The sequence below is a fragment of the Varanus komodoensis genome, unplaced genomic scaffold (genome assembly GCF_004798865.1).
Source record: "Varanus komodoensis strain SLA01 unplaced genomic scaffold, ASM479886v1 scaffold29_1, whole genome shotgun sequence".
Lineage (NCBI taxonomy): Eukaryota > Metazoa > Chordata > Lepidosauria > Squamata > Varanidae > Varanus > Varanus komodoensis.
Genome location: NW_025335759.1, coordinates 1,628,012 through 1,652,086, shown reverse-complemented (window position 1 = coordinate 1,652,086; position 24,075 = coordinate 1,628,012). Strand labels below are relative to the sequence as shown.

Sequence of the window (24,075 nt, the reverse complement as noted above, 5' to 3'; positions counted from 1 at the left end):
AGAACAGAAGAAGAGGTGCACTAGATCAGACCATGGTGCATCTAGTCCTGCATCTCCCCACCCATGTTCCACAGCAGCTAGTGTAAACAGACATACTGTCTCTGATTCTGGAGGCAGCATATAGCTAACAGGACTAGTTTACCTCAAAATTGCCCTTCTCTCTGGCAGTTATGAACTAGCCTGCTATCAGCTGGAGGGAACATCTCATCTACAGATACTTGCTTTTGTTGTCTCCTCTGTCCTGGGCACATGTCATAAAACACATTCCATCAATTAAACTGGAAACTAAGTGCCCAGACAACCTGTACAGATTTGAAAAAAAGATGAAAGACATGCACTGTTTTCCTTAGCCCTAGCACCCTCAACAACGCGAGCCACCGAGCTCAGCGTGTGCCGGGGGCAAGCACCCAACTCCCCATCCCTCAGGCTGGTCCCATAGCTAACCTTAGAAGGACACACCGGCCTAGTCTCAGGAAGAGTCTGCATTTTCTGCCACCACGCTTGAGAGCCTTCTAGGTGGAGATGCAAGCAACTGGATACGGAGCAATTGTGTCCTCCATCCCTGAGTTAAGGGCCTTCCAGGCCTTTCCCCCTTCCCTAAGATTGAATGAGGGCTTTCAATCTTAAAATGCCAGAAACAAAGCAGCATCTTACACGTTCCCAGAGGGACGCATGGCATAGTTCCCCAATTCGGAGCCCTCCAGGTGTTGTGCATCTATATTCCAAGCACTCCCTTCTCCCCCTTGCATGGCCAGTGCTTAAGGAACCAGGAACCAAACAGCACCTGGGGAAGGTTGAAGTCTGCCTGCTGGATACAGTAGCTACCCCAGCCAAGGATGTCCACTGTGGAGGAACCCTCAGCTCCAGAAGTTATCTGGATAGTCGCCCTGTGATGGTTCAACTTCCTGGAGGCCACAACATCACACCCACCACCAGGTAGGAAGCCTTCCTTTCAGTGCAACTTTGGGGATGCGAAGTCGCAGAGAAAATGCTTTGGTTCTGAAGGAAAAGCTACAAGGTCAGTTTAAAATGCCCTCAATGATCCCGTTTTCTTCTTCATATTGCATTTCCCCGAATTTTCTCAGGCACACATGGCAACTGCTTGTACAGCTGAAGATCCCTTCTCCACCTTATTTTGAAATGGAACACTGAACTTCCATTTTGGGCAGGGACTTCAGGCATCGAGGCGACCCTTGGCATTCCATTCAGTCTTTCTCCTCTCCCTAAGCAGTAACAACTTTTAAGTGTGGACTCAGCGGGGAAATTGCTTCAATCTGCGCTGCTATGAATGCATTGCAATATCCTATAAGATTTTGCATAGTTAATACACAAAAATATAGTCAGGCATTCGGATCGCTTGCTTAACAGATTAGGGGAGGGCTGAACGGATTAAGTGGTTTTTCACACAATAAAACGGGGGGAGCTTTCTCTCGGCGAATTATCGGGACCCGCCCCCCCGAGATCTCGGTCTCACGGCGGCAACCCCCCCCCCCCCGCCCTGCGCCCAACTGCTGAGTCTCGGCTGAATAAGTCTCCCTCCCCTCCCCGGCCGCCCCTTCCCTAACCAAGCGCAGATCGCCGCTCCCCGGGAGGCGCCAAGCCCGAGCGGCGCCCCTGGAGCTTGGGCTCCGCCAGCGCTCCCGGACGGGGCACGAGGCAGCGCCTCCCGGGCCAGGACGGGCCGAGCGCTGCGCTGCGCCCCGGCCCAGTGCGCCCGTCCTCGGCGCCGAGGGAGAGCGGCCGCGCTGCGGGGCGCCCGCCACGTGGAGCAGGAGGCGCGCCGGCGGCGCGGAGGGACGGGAGGGGCAAGGGCCGGCCCGACGACCAGCCCCGAGCGCCTCCTCGCCGCCGGAGTCGCTGGGCGGTCCCGGGGGCTCGCGGGGACCGAGCGCCCGCCAAGCCTCCCGCGCGGAGCCCCGTCCTCGCGGCTCCCGTAAGTGGCGTGCCCGGGGTCCGGAGAGGAACGCGAGCCGCGGGAGCGCTGCCAGCCCTGAGCCGGCAACGTGGGACGACCGCGAGCCCCCTGAGCCGGTTGGCCGTGGCGATCCGCAAGGGGTTTGAGCTCGCTCTGCGCTTCCGCGCCGTCGCCTTGAAACCCGAATTGCTGGGCGCCGCGAGAGTGCTGGGTTTCGTTGGCTTCTGCTCGCGTGCGTGCGTGCGTGCTTGTGTGTCTCCACAGCTGGGCATCCAAACTGCCGAGACGGTTGTGGGTGGCGTCGTTCCCCGTGGAGGAGCGGGGGTTGCTTCGGCGAAATGCAGGGCTTGATGGCAAAAGTTCAGACTGATCTCCTCGCCTAACCAACTTCAACCCGCGGCTTCCCGGCTGGTCTTCTTCTCAGTTGTTTCCCAGCCTGGTGCCCTCCAGAAGTTTTGGACCATAACTTCCAGAATTCCTGTCTTCTGGTCTTGCTGATGGGAACTGAATTCAACTCATGTGGAGGGCGCGAGGTTGGGGATGGTGGATCTAGCGACCGGTGCCTGAAATCCAGGGACTTGCCAGTTTGCCTTGCCGAACCAAGGTAATAGGGGCTGGGCGATCTGACCCATGCGCTGGTACCTGGCATGATTGAAAAGAGGAGCCCCATTGACTTTCAGTTGCAGGTTTGACATTTTTCATTCCAGTCTTCAAATCTTTATTATGATTACTACTTCTAGTGAACTAACCTTTACCTGGAGATGCTTGGTCCAACTCCAGACAAGGTTAGTGCTTTACCTGGCCAAGCTGAATTGAAATGAGGAGCAGAAGAAGGACAGCAAGCAGGAAAACAGCAGAGTTCTGTGGCACCCTGAAACTTGCCTGTTTATTCCAGCATGAGCTTCCACAGGTGAGAGTCTGCATCTGACAAAATGGACTCCAACCCACCAAAGCTTGCACTGCTATAAATTGGTTACCATTTATGGTGTCTCTGTCCTCTTCATGGCTTTGCTGCGGTAAGCTTAATATAGTTATTCCTCTGAAATTTTTGTTGTTGTGAAAGGCAAGCAGAGAAAGATGAACTGTGTACCCCAAACTGCAGAGTGCCAGCATTTAGTTCCTCTTAAACAGAAGCAATATTCCTGCTTGTAGAGACAGAGCTTAATCTGGTGAGGGCTGATCTACACGAGTGAGGTTTGAGCTTTCTGCTTCGTTATTTGTGTTCTCTGACTGGTTGATGCATTTTATCTTTGATATCAGGTTGTCTCCTGCTGAATCAGCTTTTAAACGTGTGTTTCTTCTCTAAACATCTACCTCTGTGTGTATATTTATCTCTTTATCTCTGCACACACATATCCGGCTTTATCCATGCCTAGACTTGTATTCCTTGCGACTGACTGTTCTGGGCTCCTTTGAATACCTCTGTTCTTTCTCCCTTGCCATCCTGGAACTCTCTCCCTAGGTGATCTCCAGCTTTTCCAGAAAATCCCTCATGAAAACCTACCCATTCTGCAAAGCTTTTGTCCATTATCCCAGATCCTGTAAGTCAGGCTTTTGCATCTTGGCATCCTCCAGATAAGTTCAATTGTAACTCCCAGAATTTCTGGGAATGATGCAGTGGGTCCAACGCACCTTGAGGGTGCCAGGCTGGGGGGAGCTAATATACATTGAACAGACAGTGTAGGATTCTAGAGTTGGAGGGTGCCTTTTAAGGCCGTTTATTCCATTCCTACCCCACGCTTATTTTCAGTGCAGGAAATCCAGAGCCAGGATGCCCGCAACAAGTGACTGTCCAGCCTCTGCTTGAAGACCCCCAGTGAGAAACCTAAGCCAACCTTCCCCAGCCAAGCATCTTTCAGATGTGTCAATGGCTGTTCTATTTGGAAATTATGGGGGTTGTAGTCCAGCGCTCCTGGAAGGCACTACCACTGGTCTTGGTAGTTAATTCCTTGTTCCACTTGCCTTCTCTTCCTCCCTTTCCTCTGTTGTCTCTCCTTGGTCTTCAGCAGATGGCAAGCTGTTCAAGTCATCAACCAGATCTTTTGTTTATGTAATCTGCAAAGTGCTATCCACATTGCTGGTACTCTGAAAATAATACAGTTCTAAACATATCCACTGCTGTCTTAGCGTGTGCATGTATTCGAAGGGTGTAGTCTCTTTCCTATTTGACACCCTGTATGATGTATCTGTTAAGGGGGTCAGTCTTAGACCAAAGGAGACACAATTCAAATCCCTGCTCAACCAGAAAGTTCACAAATTGTTCTGCTCCAAAATGTTGTAAGGATAAAAAGGGGAGCATATATATTGCCCTGAGCACTTTGGAAGAAGGACTGGATAAACATGCAATAATAATTCCTATGAAAACAAAAAGGCTTGTAGGGTGTCATGGACCTTTTCATCTTCTCTGTCATTTGGATTGCTTGTGCCTAATGCTAAAATGCGATTCTTCTCTCTTCCACTCTCTGCACCCTCCCCCTCCACAAGTCCCTAAATGTGGAAGGCAATAGCTCTATCAGACAGTATGAATTTGATCTCACTGCACTCTGTTTTGATGGTTTTTAAAATACATTCTGAAGGACATGCATTGTAAAAAATAGTGACAATAATTATTGATTCTTTCATCACAGTTCAATCTGTAGTTTTTCCATTGAGGGACTTTACAGTTTAGGAGGTTTCTAGCTTATAAAACAATAAAAACAATTATCATCTTTGGCTATCAAAATCTGATGTTTGGCTTATCTGACTGTGAAATAAATTCCACTCCATGTTTTAATATTGGATTTTCTTGCCCAGGGCTTGCAGTTCTGTCCAACCTATGTTAATTATAGTGAGTTTCCTTCCAGGGCTGTAGCTGTGATAGTAGGGAATCGAGACAGAGGATTTCTCATCAATCCAACTTCCTGAATTTTTTGTTTTTAATTTTTTAAGTGCATCATTTCCAAATCATACCAGGTACTACCTCAGCATTGGTAAGGCCTCACCTTGAATAATTTGTCCAACATTTTCTGGATACCATAATTCGGGAAAGATGCAAAGAAAGTGGGAAAAGGTTCAGAGTAGGGCAACAAAGATGATCTTGGGACTGGAAACAAAGTCCTCTGAGGAGAAATAACTGGGCATGTTTAACCTTGAGAAGAGAAAACTTGGAAGCCAGGATCATTTTTTATCATCCCAGAGGGCTCAAGTTACAGGAAACCAGATTTCTGATGAACATCAGGAAAAACTTCGGCACAATACAACAATGGAACCAGTGGCCTGGGGAGGCCATGGGCTGCAGATGGGCAGCCATTGGTCAAGGATGGTTTAACTTGGAGTCCTGCATTGTGCACGAGGTTGGACCAGTTGCTTTCCAATTCTGCTCTTCCATGACTCTGTGCCTGCCTCTCCACTTACTAGGGTATGTGGATGGAACCTTGTGGCACTGCCAAGACTAGCAAATGTATGATGGTATAAGCTTCAAGGTGCCACAAGGCCCTCTGTTGAATTCACTGTAAACAGCAGAATAACTCGGCTAAGTCTTTGGAAATGGACCAATTACATAACTTAAACATATTTGTCTACCTATATGTGTTTCTGAATATTCTGCCAAGGTTCTCTGTTTCCTTAGACACACAGATTACAAAATGACTGAGTTCAGATAGCACAAAACCCACACTCAAGTGTTGCTGTTGAAAAGTGAGTTATGTTGTCTAACTCAGCTGTGCTATGTGGCTTGCTAACCACAAACAGCCCATGAAGAGAACCATGATTTGTTGCTGAGTTGTAACTCTTGGCTGTTTACCATGGTTTTTTTATCCTGACTGGCTTAGCCAACATGATAACCCATGGTTCAATGGCAACCCTCAGTTGACCCATGCCCAACCCCTAATGTTGAGTGGAGCAAGCCATGAGTGGAGCCGACTGGAGCTGGGGGTCAGACTAGATGGCCAGGAGGTCACCTCTGCCTGGCTCTGTTTCTGTGTTTGTTTTATGTCCCACCTTTTTTCTTTTTTAAAGAACTCAAAGCAGCTTACCTCCTCCTCCTGCTTTCAATCTTATCCCCACAACAACAGCCCTGTGAAGTAGGTTGGGCTGAGAGTCTGTGACTGGCCCAAAGGCACCCCATTGGCTTCATGGCTGAGCGGGGACTAGAACCCAGATCACCTGAGTCCCAGTCCAACGCTCTTAACCACTACACCACATTGGCTTTGTGTTCCCCACTGGCATGGGGAACATGGGGCCCTTCAGAAGTTGTTGGACGGCCCCTCCCAGCCTCCCATGTCCATTGGTTAAGTTGGCTGGGGCTGCTAGGAAATGGAGCTCAGCAAAGTCTGAAAGGCTGCATTTCCCAGCCTCGATGAATACTCTAGAGCCAGCCTCCCTTGGTGTCCGCTCTCCACTGATTTTATTTTATTTCTGTTATTTGGTTGTGTTGTCGTTGTTGTTTTTTAAAGTGGCCTGCTGTAACCTGAAAGCTGCCTTTTGATGCCAACTTTCTTTGGGTTCCAGAGGGCGTCTTTGTGGCTTGGGGCTCAGATGGCTGAACGCGGCTTCCTGCGGGGGTTGGTTCTTTTAGTCCCTCTAGCTTGCCTTCTGAGAAATGAGTGCTTTGTGACTAGCCATGCCCACCATGGCAACCTTTTCCTGCGCAGGCAGCCCTGCTCCTAATTGCAGCCATTTCTGGACAGCATCCCCAACACTCTCAAGCTTCCAAAGGTGTCAGCTGACCCAAAAGGCTGGGCTGACTTAGCTCATTCATTCATTCATTTAGAATTTTTGTATGCTGTCCCATTCGCATGAGCGTCCATATATGCCCTCCCGCCCCCTGAGATCGGCAGCAGAGGTGCTCCTCCGGGAACCCTCCGTGAAAGACATTAAGAGGCTAAGTACCCGGAGGAGGGCCTTCTCTGCGGTGGCGCCCCACCTATGGAATGCGCTCCCCAGAGAGGTCCGCCTGGTGCCGTCCTTATTTGTTTTTCGGCACCAGGCCAAGACCTTTTTATTTAAACGCTATTTTAACTGTTAATGGTTTATTTGTTGATTTTAAATTGACCGGGCTGTGTCCACTATTTTATTTTATGTATTTTATTTATTTGATGATTTTTATTTATTTATTTATTTTTGTATTTTATGCGGGATTTTATGATTGTAAGCCGCCCCAAGGTTCATGCGATGGGGTGGCATATAAGTTGTTTAAATAAATAAATAACACAATATAAATAGTGCACATAAAATCCAGATTCACCCTGGCTGCAAATTAAAAACCTATAGATGATATTAAAGATTGTTAAAATATTGTTTAAATAAAAAGGTCTTAGCCTGGTGCTGAAAAACAATTAACGACGGTGCCAGGCGGACCTCTCTAAATATTTCTTTATTCATATGTCGCCTGTTGTCCCATAGCATCTCTAGGCTGCTCACAATCAGACAATTAAAACCATTATAAAAACTAAAACAGCAACAACACCTTAAGAAGTATACAAATCGAATAACTAAACTACATCATTTAAAATACAAATGAAATACAAAGAGAAGCTAAGTGGCATCATTTTTAAAGGTATGTCTTTGACCGGCACTGAAAAGAGTATAAGGAAGGTGCCAGAGGAAGCTCCTTGGGGAGAGTGTTCCAAATGTGGGGAGCAGCGGCAGAAAAGGCCCCTTCCTAGCTGCCTTTATGGGGAACTTTTGCGGGACTGCTGAGCTGTAGCCCCTTCCTGAATGTGCTGTCTGGAATACTGTTGAGCCATACTCTGACTGCAGTGAAAGCTTTTTCCTCTGCAGAGAAATGCATATGAAAGGTTTGCATTGGGATGCTAACCCACATCAGTTTTGTCAGGAGGAGCTAAAGAACTCTCCAAGCACGAGTCTAATCTCCTGCAGGTGAAGCTTGCCAGCGGATGAGCTCTGCTCTCTGCATGGTCCGGCTTCGAAAACACGGCATGAGCGAAGAAGCTAGCTCTAGGCTGCCCCCTAACGTCAATTCCTGTCAATTCCGGCTCAGACTTGGGTGGCTCAATCCATATTTGTAGAACTCTGTCATATTTATAGAACTTTTACACATGTTTAGTTGCTTCATAGTTCACAAAAACATGTAATCAAACATGAAATCAAATAAATTAATAAAATCCAGATCATAAAACAATTGATAAAAAGCAAAACCCCATTCGAACATACGGTGCCATACAGAACCAGAAGAAGGACTTAAGCATCTGGGGTCCCTTTCCCTGGTTGCCGCCTCCATTTGGAGCCCATCAGTTGCAGCCAGATGGCCCATGATGAGGGGAGACAGGAGTTGCAGGCCAGCCAGTGCTGACCGGAGGTTTTGTTTCTCTGGGCAAGATGCCTTCAGTGGGCCCACTTTCTCCATTAAACGATCGCCCTGCACCACTGCAGGCGGCTGCTCTCGCTTCTGTTCCTCAGCACCGCTACCACTGCCTGGGCTTACGGGCAGAGAGGTGATGAGCTGGGAGGCAGTGGCTTCTATTGCTCCTTCTACTCACAGCCTCTCCATCTGGGCCAGGGGAGAGACAGGCATACAAGCAGCGGAGGAGCAAATTTAGGCCCCTCTTGGTGTGGGGGCCCTTAGCAAGGGTCCAACCATGCCTACGCTTGGCGCCTGTCCTGAATCCAACAAACCCTAGAGGGCCTCAGGTAGCCCATCCCTGCTGTAAAGGCAGGGGCACCTGCAGCCTGCACCTCGGATTATTCATACGGGAGAAGAAGGGAATCCTTTCTCTAACAGAAACCCTACTGTGCTCATAATGCTTTCTTGGACACTTCAGGTCTTACTGTGTCCAATCCATATGTTTTTGGCCAGGTTGGTGCTAGGAACTGAAAAGTTCTAGGGTTCAGGATGTTTTTAAGCACAAATTTGCTGATGTACTTTGTTTCTCCTGTTGAATGCTTTGGTCCTTAACATCATCTGCTGGATATTGTTAAATTGTTTTAAGTGTGAATGGCCTCTTTTTACAAAAGGTGAGGTGGTGGGCCTAGAGGTATTCAGAAACAAGGTCATTCTTAGATACCTGAAGAGCTGCTTTGATAGGAATAGTATCTCAAAGTGTTATGTTTTAGAGGAATGTCCGCTTCCAGGTCTAGACCAGGTTCCTTTTGGCCGAGGGTTCAATGAGGTGGTGAACCCACTTATGGGTTGTATCGCTTTATAGTCAGGTGTGTACTTGCGTGAAAGATGAAAGTGCCTCCATGCAAAATAAAGCTATCATTAAAATCCCTGCAGAGGCAGTGCAGGCAGTAGTAAGAGTAGTATTCTTACTGCTATTGCTATCGAGGCTGTGTAACCCAACACAGAAAAGGTGGACAACACACAGGCTACGGTTTGCATGCAGCCCAGAGCCCCTATCCCACCCCAAGTTACTGCCACTGTGCCACAGTGATTCGAACATCCTGCTGGAGGCTCGGTCTTGGTTTGCTCCCTGCTGGAGCATCGTATCGTCTGACTTCCAGACCCAGGACCACGCAAAGCCTTCTGTGCTGCCGGGCCCTTCCCAACTCATTCACCTTCCCAACTTGACCCTTGCTAAGGACAGGACCATGGCAGTACCCTGCAACTCAGGCTGCGTCAGAGTGCGTGATCAAACCCATTCCCTGAAGCATCACGCAAGGACAGGAGCAGCTCTCTCTGTCTGAGACTGGGTGGGCCCTTCTTTGCTGGGGAGGCTGCTGGTGTCACCATGTGTGTCTCGGTTTGCAGAGTGCGCAGAGATGCACATGGTCACAACCATATAGAAATGTTCCTCCATACATGCACACCACCCATTGTTGTGAAGAGGATTTTACTAGCATATATAAATACATGGCACGGACACTTCAGTGAAGCACCAGAAGGTCCTAGTGCTGAAAGGGCTACAACTCCCTTTGTAACAGTGCATTGCTGGGCTAACATGTTCTGCTTTATCCTTTAGATCCGGTTGGGAACAGCAAACCATGACAGCCTGCCGAGCCTTTCTCCTCTCCGAGATACGGTGCTTTGCATTTAAGGGCCACAGCACATCCTCCGCCGAATCATGAATTATTTACAGATGTTAAGTTTGGAGGACCTTCTCAGACAAATGGCCCTTCTGAGTGGTAAGTGGCCACGTAGTCAAAGAGTATGTGGCAGTGAACAACCAGTGGTGCAGCGTGAAGTACTTGTAGGTTATGCGCAGCATGGAGAAAGAGGATCCATCCACTTTGGACCATCAGGCTCATATAATGCTAGTACTTGTGGGCACCCAAAGAAATCAATGGGCAATCAATTTAGCGCGGTACTTCTTTGGCAAGGGGCGGCATAGAAATGTGATGATGATGATGATGAGCTTCTGATGCTCAGGAACAAAAACTGGTGCTGACCACTAGCACAGATGGCTTTAAACAGCCATTGTTGACATGTCTGACCTGCAACAAAATGTTGCGGCGTGGAATGCTGCTGTTCAGGATTTCAGCCATGCCAGGCCGTTCCTTCCCGTCCTCCTCGCCCTGTTTCCATTTCTGCCATCCGTCCATGGTCACTGCACATGCTTATTCCTCATCTGGTGGTTTTGCAGTCCCTGCCACCACCCAATATACTTGGGCAGTACAAGTTTGGGATTCTCCCACATGTGCTGATACTTCTCCGTCTGGTTGGTGCCATGTCGGCTACATAAACAATTGCACTTGCAATCTGCCCTTCAAGAACTACCCTTCCTGGTCAGAGGCCGTGTGCCGCTGCATAGCAACCAGTTGCAAAGCCGTGCAGCAATGGCAGAGGCCCGTGGCCTTCCTGGGTTGCTGTGTGGGCGTCCCACACTGAGCCACGGAGAGAAATGTGAATGCTAAGTAGATGGTCCCTTGCTCCGATCTAGCAGCGCTTTCTTCATGAACTTATGTTATGCTCAGGTGCTATATCACAGCTGCTGGAATGGTGTTCTGCCAGTGAAGTCTCTGTTTGCATTAGGACTTAACCCTGAATTTATTGTTCAGTGCATGTTTCCTGCAGCTCTAGCAAACCATATTCCTTCTTTTATGAAAGAAGTGCAGACCTTCCTGTGCCGTGGGAGCACTTCTGTCATCACGGCAAAGGAAACTGTCTCAGCTGGATCGAATCCTTGGTCCATCCTGCCTGGAACGTTCAGCCTTGACTGGCAGCCACTCTCCTTGGTTTCAGGCGGGAGAACCTGGGACCTTTTGCAGGGGCAGCATGCATGCTGCTCAGCTGATGGCACGCTGCTGCCCTTGGCCTGTGTTGCTCAGTCTGCAGGTTGAGTCGCCCTTGCTGCCATCCTCCATTTCTCCCTGGAGAACCGAATTTGTCTCCAGAACTTGCAGTGTCTGAGAGTGGAGGAATGGCAGTTTGCTCAGGATGGGTTAATGGCTACAGTTATGACTGAGCCTGTATTCTCCAATGAGAATCTACACACAGGTACACAAAGTAATGCACTAATTGACCATTTCCTTGGGTCAAAATGCAACCCACACACTAGACTATCCAGGATAAAAAAATGAGTTTCTGAGAAGCGTTTAGGTGATTACACATTAAGGTTGCCATCCTATGTGATTTGGACAGGAAAAGGCCTACAACTTCCAGTGTGTCTGGCTGACGTCTCTTTCTGTTCAAACTTGGCATGATTGCATTTTAGGAAATGTACATAAAGTTGTTCTTCTTAATGTCCACGACATGTGAGCAGTAAATGCATTCTGCTGTTTCATGTATTATGTTCACTTAAAACTTAGACTCCAGGTATGCAGTTTCAGCCCCAAGGCCTCTTTTTCTGCAGGTTGGGGGCAACAATTAAACTCAGGGCACTATGGTAGCATTGGCTATCAAGCTTCGTGCTGGTCCTCTCCCTGAACCCGTGGCACTCCTTATATAGTTAATCTGGATGACAGAGAATTACATATGTTAGTATCTGGCAGGCATGGGAGACCTCTGGTGTATGGGCAGGAAACAGCCCACCGGAGTTCCCTTCCTGGCCTGCCAGCTTTTGCTTGAGGTCCCTCCTCTTCTTCCAAGGCAGAGGAACGCTCTTATCTATGATCAGCAGTTGATTGGAGATAAGAGCTTTACACACTGAGAAAGTTTCCCTTTCTCACCACACACGGTGCAGCAAGGAATAGCTTTTCTTGATCAACACTGAGAAAGAGAGTTGAGAAATACTTCCCTTCTTCGGCTGAAATGCATGAATGGTTGAGGAGAGGATACTGGGAAGGGGTGCCTATGTGTGTGAATTTAACCCTACTTTTTCCATGTTGTCTAGCTTGGCTCTCCTGTGTAATATGTTTAGAACGACACAGCATTAAACTGGGAGCCATCAGTTTTCTGCATATTCTGAGTCTGTGCAGTTGAGGATTAGCTACTGGAGACGTACATTGCAAAGCACCCGGTAGTCAATGCTTTGTAACCCCTTCGTTGTTATCTTGACTTCTTTTAACAGTGGCAAGCTCCCTCCCCAACCTCAAAGTCCCAATTCAGAAAGCCTGGTTTCAGTAAAGACGGAGAGAGGCATTCTCAAGTGTACGGAAAGGATTACGTTCATAAAAAGGAAGAAAAAGAAGCTGCTGCCAAGGATGACCCCGTACAATTGGTCCACAGAGCTGACTTTGCAGAACATGTCCAACGGTTCTCGGGGTGCTAATGCAATCTCAGAAGACTGGGACGAGGCCACATTGCTAGGCCTAAAGGTTTCCCTGGCTGTCATCCTGGCTGTGATCACTTTGGCGACAATGCTTTTCAACACCTTTGTTATCATCACCATTATTCTTACCCGAAAACTCCACACTCCAGCCAATTACCTCATCGGCTCCCTGGCGGCCACAGATCTCTTAGTGTCTATCCTCGTCATGCCGATCAGCATTGCTTACACGGTCAGCCACATCTGGACCTTTGGCCAGATCATGTGTGACATCTGGCTGTCCTCGGACATCACCTGCTGTACAGCTTCTATTCTGCACCTCTGTGTTATCGCCCTGGACAGGTACTGGGCCATCACAGATGCTCTCGAATACACCAAGCGCCGGACCGCTGGCAGGGCCGCTCTCATGATCACCATTGTTTGGGTGATCTCCATTTGCATCTCCATGCCTCCCCTTTTCTGGAGGCAAGCCAAAGCTCATGAGGAACTAGCCTCCTGCACGGTCAACACAGATCAGATCTCCTATACCATCTACTCCACCTGTGGCGCCTTCTACATTCCGACAGTCTTACTCATTATCTTGTATGGTAGGATTTATGTGGCTGCTCGATCCCGAATTCTCAGGCCACCGTCTCTGTATGGGAAGAGGTTCACCACAGCCCAGCTCATCACAGGCTCAGCAGGATCTTCTCTCTGCTCCATCAGCTCAAACCTTCATGAGGGGCCTTCCCATTCAAACAGCTCTCCAGTATTTATTAACCACGTGAGGATCAAAGTTGCCGATAGCATCCTCGAAAGGAAACGGATTTCTGCCGCCCGAGAAAGGAAAGCCACAAAAACTCTGGGGATTATTTTAGGCGCATTCATTTTCTGCTGGCTACCCTTCTTCGTTGTGTCTTTGGTCCTGCCCATTTGCCAGGAGTCCTGCTGGACCCATCCCATCCTGGTTGACATTTTCACATGGCTGGGTTACCTGAATTCACTAATCAACCCCATTATATATACAGCTTTTAATGAAGAATTCAAACAGGCTTTTCAGAAAATGATACGATTTAAAAAGTGCTTGTAGCCATCTGGTTTTGACATGGCTGCCAAAGCATAAGCATTAGTCCACCTGTGTACATAAATTCCCATGGAATAGGTGATAGATTATTGCTCTCTTTGTCTTATTGGCTGTATTTGGATGATCATTGCTATTTAATAAGCTGAGGATATGAATGAGCTCTCAACTACTAACAGAGCCCCTTTGCTTTTCCCTTGTTGGAGTGAGTGAACAAACCAGCAAGTCTTCAGTTAACTATAGTTTGCCATTTCATCCAAACCAAAACAAAAAGCAAAAACCCCCAATGACTTCAGAACAAGCCAAAATATGAAAACATGGTTTCATATGGCTTTATTTCTCTGGCTTGTTTGAAACCCCTAACCATTGTTTCCCAATCTGCATGAAACAGATAACTGTAGCTAGTTGAAGAGTTCCCTGTTTCTTCATTCCTGCCATGAAGAAAGAAGTGAAAACTTGTTAATACCTCAACTTATTAAGCTGTTTGGTGATTGTCCAAACCAGTGCACTGTTGCTTGTGACATTTCACTGCCCTTTCTTTGGCTCTCTGTATTAATAACTTCCAAGAGTTGCTTGTCTGTGCAGTGAACAATTGTATCTCCATCTTCATGCCATGGGACAAGGTTTGGAACAAGCAAAATAAAATAAATAATAGAAGAAATGTTTTGGTATTTATTGTGTTGCTTTAATTAATGTGGATTAGGCAATAGTAGCAAAATGTCTGTCTATATTATTTCCCTCTCTCTCACACACACACTCATCTATCCGTTATAAGTGGATAATAATATTAGTCTAACCATTAGGGCTGGGTAGGTTTTTGAGAAAACAGGGATTACATAGTACATTATGTGAAATGTTTTGAGCACTCAGAAATAATTCTTAGTTGTTGTTACTGAGTTGAATCCAGACGTAGTCATTCCTATAATAAGACCATTGAAATCCATAGAACTTAAGTTAACCTTGACTAAATTGCTTCATTGATTTCCATAGGTGTACTCTAAGCATGACTAATATAAATCATTGAAGAAATTGGCTGTAGGAAGACAAGGGAATTGAGCTTTACATCAAATCACTTTTCTTCAAACACAAACTTTCTCTCCAGCTGAGATAATTTTAAACTTTTTTCAGTGTTTGGTCTAGTGTTGTACGACATTCAACAAAAGGGGGTTCCCAAAAAGCTGTTCTCAGGAAGTTCATGGTGGGGCGATTTGATGAGAGCAAGCTACCGGCAAAATACTTTGTCTTCCATTATGGATTCCTGTTGGAAACTAGATTATCTGATGATCAAGACGTAGGCTGGTTTGGGTGTGCTAAACCAGCACTTTAAACTGGGTCCAGAATCTTAAATTAACACCATTACAGTCTCTCTGTTAGAAGATCGATTTATCATTCTGTGTCTGAACAGGAGTAATCTTGGGTTACTCTGGGCATCTGAAAGTGTCCATAACACACCTTAAGAACATCTTTAGAATTCATTCGCACTCCATGCGTCTTAGCCAACACTTTGAGTGTAGGGCTGTTTTTGAAATAGTGAGTTAACCAGATGAGGCAGTCACAGCTCACGTAGGGCCAAAGGGGGCCCCATAATCAGGCCCATAGTGAGCAATCATGTGGAGAAGGAACCTATGGCTTGGTTCCTGCTCAGTGATAACAAGATGCCCTTGGTGTACTTTCTAACGGCAAAAGGAAATACAGTACAGCAGCACAAGAAGCTGAGTTACCGACCCTTCTAACCTGGCATTGTCTGCTTTGATTGGCAGCTCTTTTCCACTAGCTCAGGAAATTGCCTACTGCTTGCTGCTTGATTCTTTGAAAACTAGAACCGGCAGGGGCTGAACCAGGACTTCTGCATGCAACGCATGTGCTCTTCCCCGCAACCAGAGTTGCCCCTCAGTGACCTCCAGCAACTGTATGCTAAATAGGCATGTAGAAAACAGAAGCTGAGCAGGTGCAGCTTGGCCTGCAGGGGCATCAAAAGTCACTCATCTCCCTTGTCGCAGTATAAATGTGAAGTTCTGTCTGATGTTTTATCTGCATACATGTATGTGCACAGTGTAATAGAAAGACTTTTTTTAAGTCACTAAGCTGAACAGTTGCATCCTTCTCCCCCCAGAGAAGATTTATTACCCCCAAGAAGAGGACATCACGTTGCATACTATTAGGTGCAAATTTATTATAAGTCATTATATAGAAATACAATAACTCCCACCATTGTGGAGAAAACTTGTGTGTCTGTTCACTGAAACAGAAGACTCTCTTCTGCCAGGACTCCAAAACAGAGGACTATTCTTTGCCCAGGAGGGTGAACCCTAAAGGTTGGACCAGCTAACATGCTGTTCTAGACAGTAAACATTCAGGAGCTATCTTTTTCTGCTATTGAATTCCTAGGGAAATACACATTTCTAAACGTGAAAGGACGACGCTTATTTAGAAGGCAGCTAATGTAATAGTTGCCTAGTAACAGGAGATGGCGCTAATTGCAAGTAATTCAAGACCAGACTTGCCTTCCTTAAGGGATAGCGTTAGAAGAATCTTGTCAGAAGAATGCAAGGACATTTGCCAAAAGAAGAGGAAAAAACAGAAACAAACAAACAAACCACCCAGCCAAATTGCTCTTCTGCTGTATGAAGCATGGTGTGAGGAGCTGAGTCTAACCACCATTCACACAATACTCCAGAGCAAGACTGCCTGTGAAACCCACAATTTTGTGAGCAGATGTTCACTTATGAAATAGGCATTCCCCCCACCCAATCCTTGCAGCCCTATCCTGCAAAATCTGCATCCCCCAAACTATCCAGAGCAGATTTTTGAGGGGAACTACAAGGAAGGAAACACTCCTTTCCATTCTGATGGAGGCACTTCCATCAGTAAGACGATTTCACTGGATACCAGAGCTGTGGGAATTAAAATGGGCGCTAGACCCAGGCTCCAAGCACTGCCCAGGGTGCCAGGTTAGGGCGAAATAAAGCAGGGCACACAGCTGGCATTGGCACTCAGACTTCACACCTGCCCAGTGCTGATGTTGGCCCTGAAAGCCAAGAACCCATGTTTTGTTGGAAATGGGAGGGACCACAGCTTGATCATGCATTGCATGTAGAAGGCCCCTAGTTCTATTCCATGATTCTCCAGTTAAAAAGAATCAGGTATAGCTGATGAGAGAAGGGCTATTGCCTGAGATGCTGGATAGCTATGGTGCTCAAAGGAAATGACACTGAGCTAGATTGCTCACCTACAAAAAAGCAGTTTCTTATGTTATCTTTTCAATAGGCTGTTATATGCATTTGAAGACACACTTCTGTGCATCTATGTTGTAAAAGTTTAATAGTAAAAGTAGCACAAAAGAGTAAAGGCATAAAAAGCTCAATAAATATGGGGAGTTCTCTTTATCTGGCAGCTTCTTTGGGCTTAAAAAGATCAAATCTCTATTATCTGTCATGGAAGAACAAAGATGCTTTTCTTGCTATACAGTGGAGGACTTAAAAGCAAGTAAGTTGTAGAATTGCAAAACTGTGTAAATGCAATGTGGGTGAGTTTCAGAGAGATTTGCCAAATGTGTACCTCATTTACATATTGTGCATCTGTGTGATCTCATGTCCACTTTCCTTACCTAGTTTATATAAATTATAAATCTAGCACAACCATTTTAAATGAGCAAGAATATATGTATGTGCTGACAAAGTTGTACTATCCGTCCTATTCTTTTTTCATGTTTTTGTTTTGTTTTACTTACAAGGGAGAGCACTGAAACTATGGGGATTTGCATCCAGGTTAGATCGCATGGAATTGCAGCCTTTTTGATGGGTTTGAGTAGGTTTGCCCACTCAGCTCCACCCCAGTTGAATTTTTTTTTGCTAATCATGATGTATTTCAGTAATTCAGTTCAAATACTTTTGAACCCTTCTGAAAGAAGATTAGGGGTGGGCTGACTGGACGGCTTGCTGAAGCTAACAAACTTAGCTTTCAGTTACCATTTAGAAGTGTCTTCTAGATGGTGAATCCACGTCTTTTCTTTCCAACCACCAACATGCATGTCTGCATATGCTGTCATGTGACCAGACACGGATTAGAAGCTGCCCCAAATGCAGAAGAAAGTGTTTATAATGTCTTGTCCCCAACAATAACATGAGGACACTGCATGTTGGTACATGATACTCTAGCTGATTTAACATTCTAGCTGATTTTATTACATTTTAACTGTTGCATATTTCTATTAATGTTGTAATTGTAAAAGTTTTTAATGTTGTATGCCAACTTGAGTCCCAGGACTGGAAATAGTGGAATAATAATAATAATATGCTCAGACGGAAACTAAGCAATTCAATTCACTCTTCTGCCCTTTGAAATCCATGACATGCACCAGCCTTCCCTAAACCCACATTGTCCAGATCTGTAGAACTACAATTCCCATTACTCCCAGCTAACTTGGTTTTCCTGGCTGGGAACAAGGTACTCGAGCATATCTGGAGGGTGCCTTAATGGGGAACCCCGGCATACAACTGAGAACTTCAGCTCAGCTGACTTATGGACCACAGTCCAAACTATGCTTGTGTATAGTGCCCAGTGCCATAAAAGAGAAACAGAGATTTCCTCTATTCATGGATTTTGCAACACATCCTGTCCAGACCCTTATGTAGAGTTCAGTAAAATTGCTTGAGAATCAGCTTTCCCTAAAGTGAAACCAGGGAGGTGTATAGAAACCATGGAATCTTGGTTACTTTTTTTTAAAACTGGAAACCACTCACCCGCCACCCTAGATATAGCACAACAATTTATGTTGTGCCAAAAGGAAGCTTAATCATACAAATACATCAATAAAATACACCATCAAAAAGCCTTTCAAGGATTGGGGAATACCATGCTTCTCAAATCAGCAATCAGTCTTGCTCTACACACTCCATGGCTCCTGCTGTGGCTTACGTGTGGAAGCCCTGGAAAATGGCAGGTCCCCATCTTTGCAAGCTTGTTCTGTCCATCTGTTCTGGATTCGAAGGGCTGGCATACCGGTCAAGGGACTGTCTTTCTCCTAGCCTGGGAATTATGCTGAGACATTCAGCAGCAGGCAGAGCAGAGGTTTAACCAAGTCATTACTGGCAGGAATTTTCACTGCAGCAGTTCACTTTGCCTCCATACTGGACTCATTTGCAGCGCTGCATTTCACAAAAGCAGCTGTCTGTCCCAGCATGACTGGAAGCAAGACTTCTTCACCCTACTTCCAGGTATTATTGAGTTTCCCTATCCCCCTTTATATATTTCCTATTGCCAAGTTAAAAGAGGCTTTTGTAAAATCCGGTGATTTCTCTCTGTGTGTGCTTCATTGTACTGCATTATGCTATGAAACTATGACGATACGGTGTGTGGTGGTGGGAAACCTGAGCAGAATATTAGAATAAAAGTCACTTAGAGACTCGGCTTACTTATAAGTGAATGTAACTGACACACCAATGGGAGTTATTTCCGAGGAAATCTGTTTTAATAATGTAGTTCTGCTCTCTGCAGCCTCTTGAATTCAATGACAAACTTGTTAATGCTTCAGTGTTGCACCATGATGTCCTGAATTACACAGGAATAAACCCCACAGATTGCAGTGAGACTTGCTTCCAGGTACTGTGCTTAGGGTTGCAGTCCTAGGAACAGTTCAGTGTAGTCAGTGAAGACTGCGGTCCTAAGTTCATGCAAATATCAAAACAGCTCTGTGAGTTTCCATGGGATTACTCTCAGGTAATAGAAAGTACCTATATTTGATGGCTTTAGGTTAACCTATATGAGTTTGTTCATTAGATTTTCAGAACTCATAACTGGATGATTTACTGATAAAATAAAATGAATCAGTACAAAAGCACCTTGCAGTGCCTCTCTGACCAGTTTAACCTTGATGTGCTTATAAATTGTTTAAGTCTGTGTAGTCTTGGGTGTGCATTTATCTGTTCTACTGTGATTTCTTAAGGAAAAGGAGATATATGTTATAAGAATAGCATATATTCCAACACTCCTTATGGATTGGACAAGTTATACCACAATGGAAAATCCAGGAAGAAGAAATAATGCTGAGTTAGCAAAGGACAGAAAAATGCATCTCAAAGCAACAGAGCAAGGCACCCGCTCATGGAAGATCTGGATTTGCTGACATTCAGATGCAAATATACATGAATTTCCCCCACGTGCCCTGTTAGATATTTTCAGTTCTTTAAAACGATAAATCACTGGGAACTAATCAGTGTTTGAGAGCAGTAGTGGAATACTGATTGCATTGAATGCCTCTCATTCTCTAGAAACGGCTGCATTTACACATCTATTAGTTCATGCAATTAATAATACTATGTATATAGCAGGAAAAAACGTGCTGCCAATATAATCTATATGCCAGAATTCAAGTCTTTTCGAACAATTATTTATTAACATGTCAGTAAAGCAATGCAAAACATAAGACATTTTCTTCTTTCAGAGAACAAGAGAACATTTCCTTCTCTCAGTGTTGATGAAATGCATTGTACTAATACTCTGCAAATTGAACCTTTACTTTCCCCCTTTCCCACCCCCGCATCTCTCGCCCACTGCTACATGAGTGGAAGAGTGTGAGCTTTTATGAGCTGATCCTATATTAATATGTGAAGGGAAAGAATTAAGAGGCGAGTATATAAATTTAATGGGTCTTTTAAAAGGAAAGATGTGGAGGCAGGAAAAAAATGGGAAAATGCTACCTTAGACTAGAGCTGCTGACTAGTCTATAAGCAAGACTTAAATAGGTTTCAAGGCACTTGGCAAAGGATGCCCAAATCAGGCAATCATCAAGCAGCTTCCATTTTCCTATAAAGCATTTTATACTTCACTGATAATCTAATTACTTGCAGAAGCTACTTATGCAGTGATGGTAGACATTAAGATTTCCATGCTGTTGTTACCCACATGGCAACTAAAGCGGTTTGCTGCCTGTCCTGAAGGCCCATATAGCTGTTATATGGCATGGCACAGCCTTTCCAACATGGTGTCCTCCATGTATACTAGACTAAAGCTCTCGCACCAGTTAACTCTTATGCCACAATCCTATTCACCAGCTATGCAGACATACTTAGGAGTAAGTCCTATTTTAAAAAGAACTTACAGATATAGACCTATAGATAGCCCATTCAGTATGCATGGAGTATAGTAAGTCTCTGTCCTGAGGAACATACAGCTAAAATTAACATGGGGAAAAGAGCAGGGAGCCAGCAGGGAAATACTCAGCTGCTGTGCAATTGTTACTCATTCTACAAGCAGTAGGTGGTTAAACAAAAATCTCATGGAAGATCACCCCTTCCATGAACTGGAAGATGGGCAGGGATGGGACAGGAGGGACTAAGGGAAGTTGGATTGTGGTTTTTAAAAGTCTTGCTTCAATATTTATTATTTATTTATTTATTTTATTCATATGCCACCCCACGAGCCAAAGCCTCTCATTCAATACGAACATTGACAGCAAAAACGGAAGATGATCAAAATGGGAAAAGTTGTATTTATATGCTGAAATGCTGCTGAATTTTGAATGTGTACTAAATGTCAGTTCCAAGGGTGATGTAATTAAGCAAAGAAGACAGAGTATGTGATAAAGACACAGGTAGCTACTTAAGGTTACTCTTAAGGTTGAAGGGCATCTCATGTTTAACCGGGGTTGTTCCTATTTTCTGGTAAATGGCCTAGATGAAACATGACCCCAGTTTTGTCCTTTAAAAAAAAGGGGAGGATCTGCACATCTGTACAGCAAAGATATGCAGTAATTGAGCTATTTCAATTTCAGTCCTTTATCTTGGGTCTCTCCAAATTAAACCTCCAAGCAGGCAATGGATCCATGGACACAGGACCTTTCCTTGCCTTTGTCCTTCTAGCCTAAGACATTCTGCTCTGACTGGCAGTAGCTTTCCGGAGTTTCAGGTTGTGGTCGTTCCCATTATCTGCTACCTGGCCGAGTGGAGATGCCAGGTAATTTGCACTTTGTCACTGTGCCATGGGCAATCCTTTGCCGCTTCTTCCATCTCCCCATAATTGCCAATACAATGAGGAAATGCTGCTGAAATGTTGTAGTCCTTTTATAACCAGAAGCATTCTGTGACCAAAATCCTATCAAACTCATTAAGCTGTTTTAAGAAAGAACAAAAGAAAAGAGCAATGCATAATTTGCTCACACATTCTTGTTTCTGAAGCTAGTGCAGGGTTGGATAGCAGAAACTATGAGAATATATTGGATGAAGAAGAAAGGAGGCTGATAGACTCAGTGTGAGATGCATTACACATTCATGAGTGCGCCTATACAAAATAGCGTATCTCCACATGTAAACAATTGGAAAGTTTATATGCACCCCCTTCTTCACGATAGCTTCACTTTAGTGTAGAGGGTGTCACAGCTTTGGAAACTGGTTCTGTAGCCTTGGCCTTGTGGGCAATGGTCCAAATTAAATCAATTGTTAACTCTCACTCCATGGATAAGTTAGGAAAATAGCATCATTGCCAATAATTACTGCTGTGAATGGTCACTGCTTAGCTGTTGTACATTGCAGATACACACATTGCAGATATACATCTCAAGTTAGGTCTCTGGCACTCTTGAGCTTTTACATTTGGTTTCTTGTGTGCATCTTGGGGATAACACTTCATGAATGTGGTATACAGTTTGGACAGATGATTAAGGATTTGGGAGACCCAAGTTCAGTTTTCCAGTCAGTCATACATACACAAAGTCGTATTTGTACTCATTAATCTATCTGCCATTCTGGTTTTATATGTCAAACATTTAATTGGTAGTTATTCAGATGTTGCAGACACTGAGTCCATGATATTGTATTTATGCATTAATGTGTTAATAATAAAATTACGTATTTCTAAAGAACCTTGTGGAGCACTTGGACACGCAGCACAGTTAAAGTATGGAATTTGTTACCACAAGATGTAGCAATAGCTCTAACAAAGATAACTTTAAAAGGAAATTGGAGGAGTCCATGGAGGAGCCAGCCATTAGGGGCTACTAGTCATACTTGACCTCCAGTGTCAGGGTCAGCACGCATCTGAAATGGGAGGCTGCCATTTTATCATTTCCTGCCTCTGGGTTTCCTAACAAGCATCTGGTTGGCCACTATGCGAAGAGTTAGCCCAGCAGCGTTCCTCTTCTGTCCTTACAAACACTCGGCGTGGAACAGGGACAGCAAAGTCCAAATCCCCATGAAACTGCTAGCCAGGTTTGCACAGCCCTTGCCCCCAGCCTACTTCCCAGGGTTGTTGTTAAGATAAGACCCCGCACAGTCAGTGGTGGTGATGGTGGGAAGCATGGGCACTTTGGAGAAAGGCTGGGAATACTGCTGCTATGACTGAAGTAGATGCTGTGTGTGCTGCAGCCTTCCCCCACCGAGAATGTGCTGGCCCCGAGGGCGCCACCCTGGACCGTGCGCGCGCGCGCGCGCGCGCCTGCCTGCCGTGGTGCAGCACCCCGCGCTTCCCACCGGTGGCTCCGTGAGGGGCCTTTCGGGTGGCAGCCCCGAGGCGCGGCGGCGGCGGCTCTCTTAAGGCCCGGCCCGGCGCAGCGCGCTGGGCTGGCGGCTGGGCGGGAGGCGGCTCGGGACGGAGCGGAGGCTGGCGAGCCCGCCGCCAGGCCAGCCTCCCTCGCCGCCCTGCCGCTTCCTCGGCCCGCCTCGCTCGCTTCCCTCCTCCTGACGTCAGGGCCGCCCGCCAGCAGGGGCTGCTCCCCGCCTCTCATTGTCAGGAGGAGCCCCGGTGCTGCAGCCCTCGGGTGGCGGAGCAGATCCCAGCGGGCCGCCGCGCCGCCGCCTCGCGGCCCCCGGGGGTCTCGGGCAGCCCCGGGCGGGGACAGCCGGGCGGCCGGGCGTCCGTGGAGCCGCCGCCGCTCTGCGGAGGGGAGCCCTCGGCGGACCCGCGTCCCCGGCACGGAGGCGGCGGACCCGGAGTCGGTAGGTGAGCGGGGGGGCGCGGGCGCGGGCGGGGGGCGCCGGCGGGGGGCGCGCGGGGCGCCGACCCTCCGCCCGCCCTCGCCGCCTCTCCTTCCGCTGCGGCTGGGCTGGTCCTGGGCTGCCGAGCGCTGCCAAAACCAAGCTGGGGCTGGGAAGGAATTCAAGGCATCCGCTTTGTTCAAGTTGCCAGTGTGTAGACAGACCCTTAGAAAACCAATTGGCGACGGGGGGGGGGGGGGGGGGGGCTGAGGCCGCCTCGCCCCTCCCCCATTATTATTGCGCTTATTGAGACGAGGACCATTATTTAGGAAGGGGTGGTGGTCGTCTTCGGGATCACCTTCGCTTGCGGGAGACTCGTGTGTGTGCGCGCGCGCGCGCGCCTCGTTCGGGGAACTTCCCGGCCGTCCAACTTTTCTCCCCGGGTGACTCTCTGCAGGAGAGGGCCAGGCCCTTCCTGCAGAGGAAATGCCTCTAGGAAAACGGCTTTGAGGGAAACGTTGCACCACGCCAAGGAACAAAGGGGAGGGGGGACTGGCGAGGGAAGGCTGGGGCCCGAGCCTAGGCATGGGTTTACTCAGAAGTAAA

General features: G+C 46.6%; 2 protein-coding genes across 5 annotated transcripts in view; both read left to right on the top strand.

The window, feature by feature from the left end:
- Positions 1-2,659: 2,659 nt before the first annotated feature.
- On the top strand, positions 2,660-13,570 carry HTR1D (5-hydroxytryptamine receptor 1D). The gene is made up of 3 exons (XM_044435268.1): positions 2,660-2,825; positions 9,817-9,979; positions 12,304-13,570. Exon 3 carries the CDS (start codon positions 12,437-12,439, stop codon positions 13,568-13,570), a length of 1,134 nt encoding a protein of 377 aa, XP_044291203.1. The 5' UTR covers positions 2,660-2,825; positions 9,817-9,979; positions 12,304-12,436.
- A 9,724-nt stretch (positions 13,571-23,294) lies between these two features.
- Positions 23,295-24,075, top strand: part of LUZP1 (leucine zipper protein 1) — a 61,790-nt gene continuing 61,009 nt past the window's right edge. For 3 of the 4 annotated variants that reach the window (XM_044435351.1, XM_044435348.1, XM_044435350.1), the window contains exon 1: positions 23,295-23,490. The gene's annotated coding sequence lies outside the window, so the exon portion shown is untranslated. Of the gene's footprint in view, positions 23,495-24,075 lie in introns of all 4 variants that reach the window. The other variant, XM_044435349.1, reaches the window with a different exon arrangement.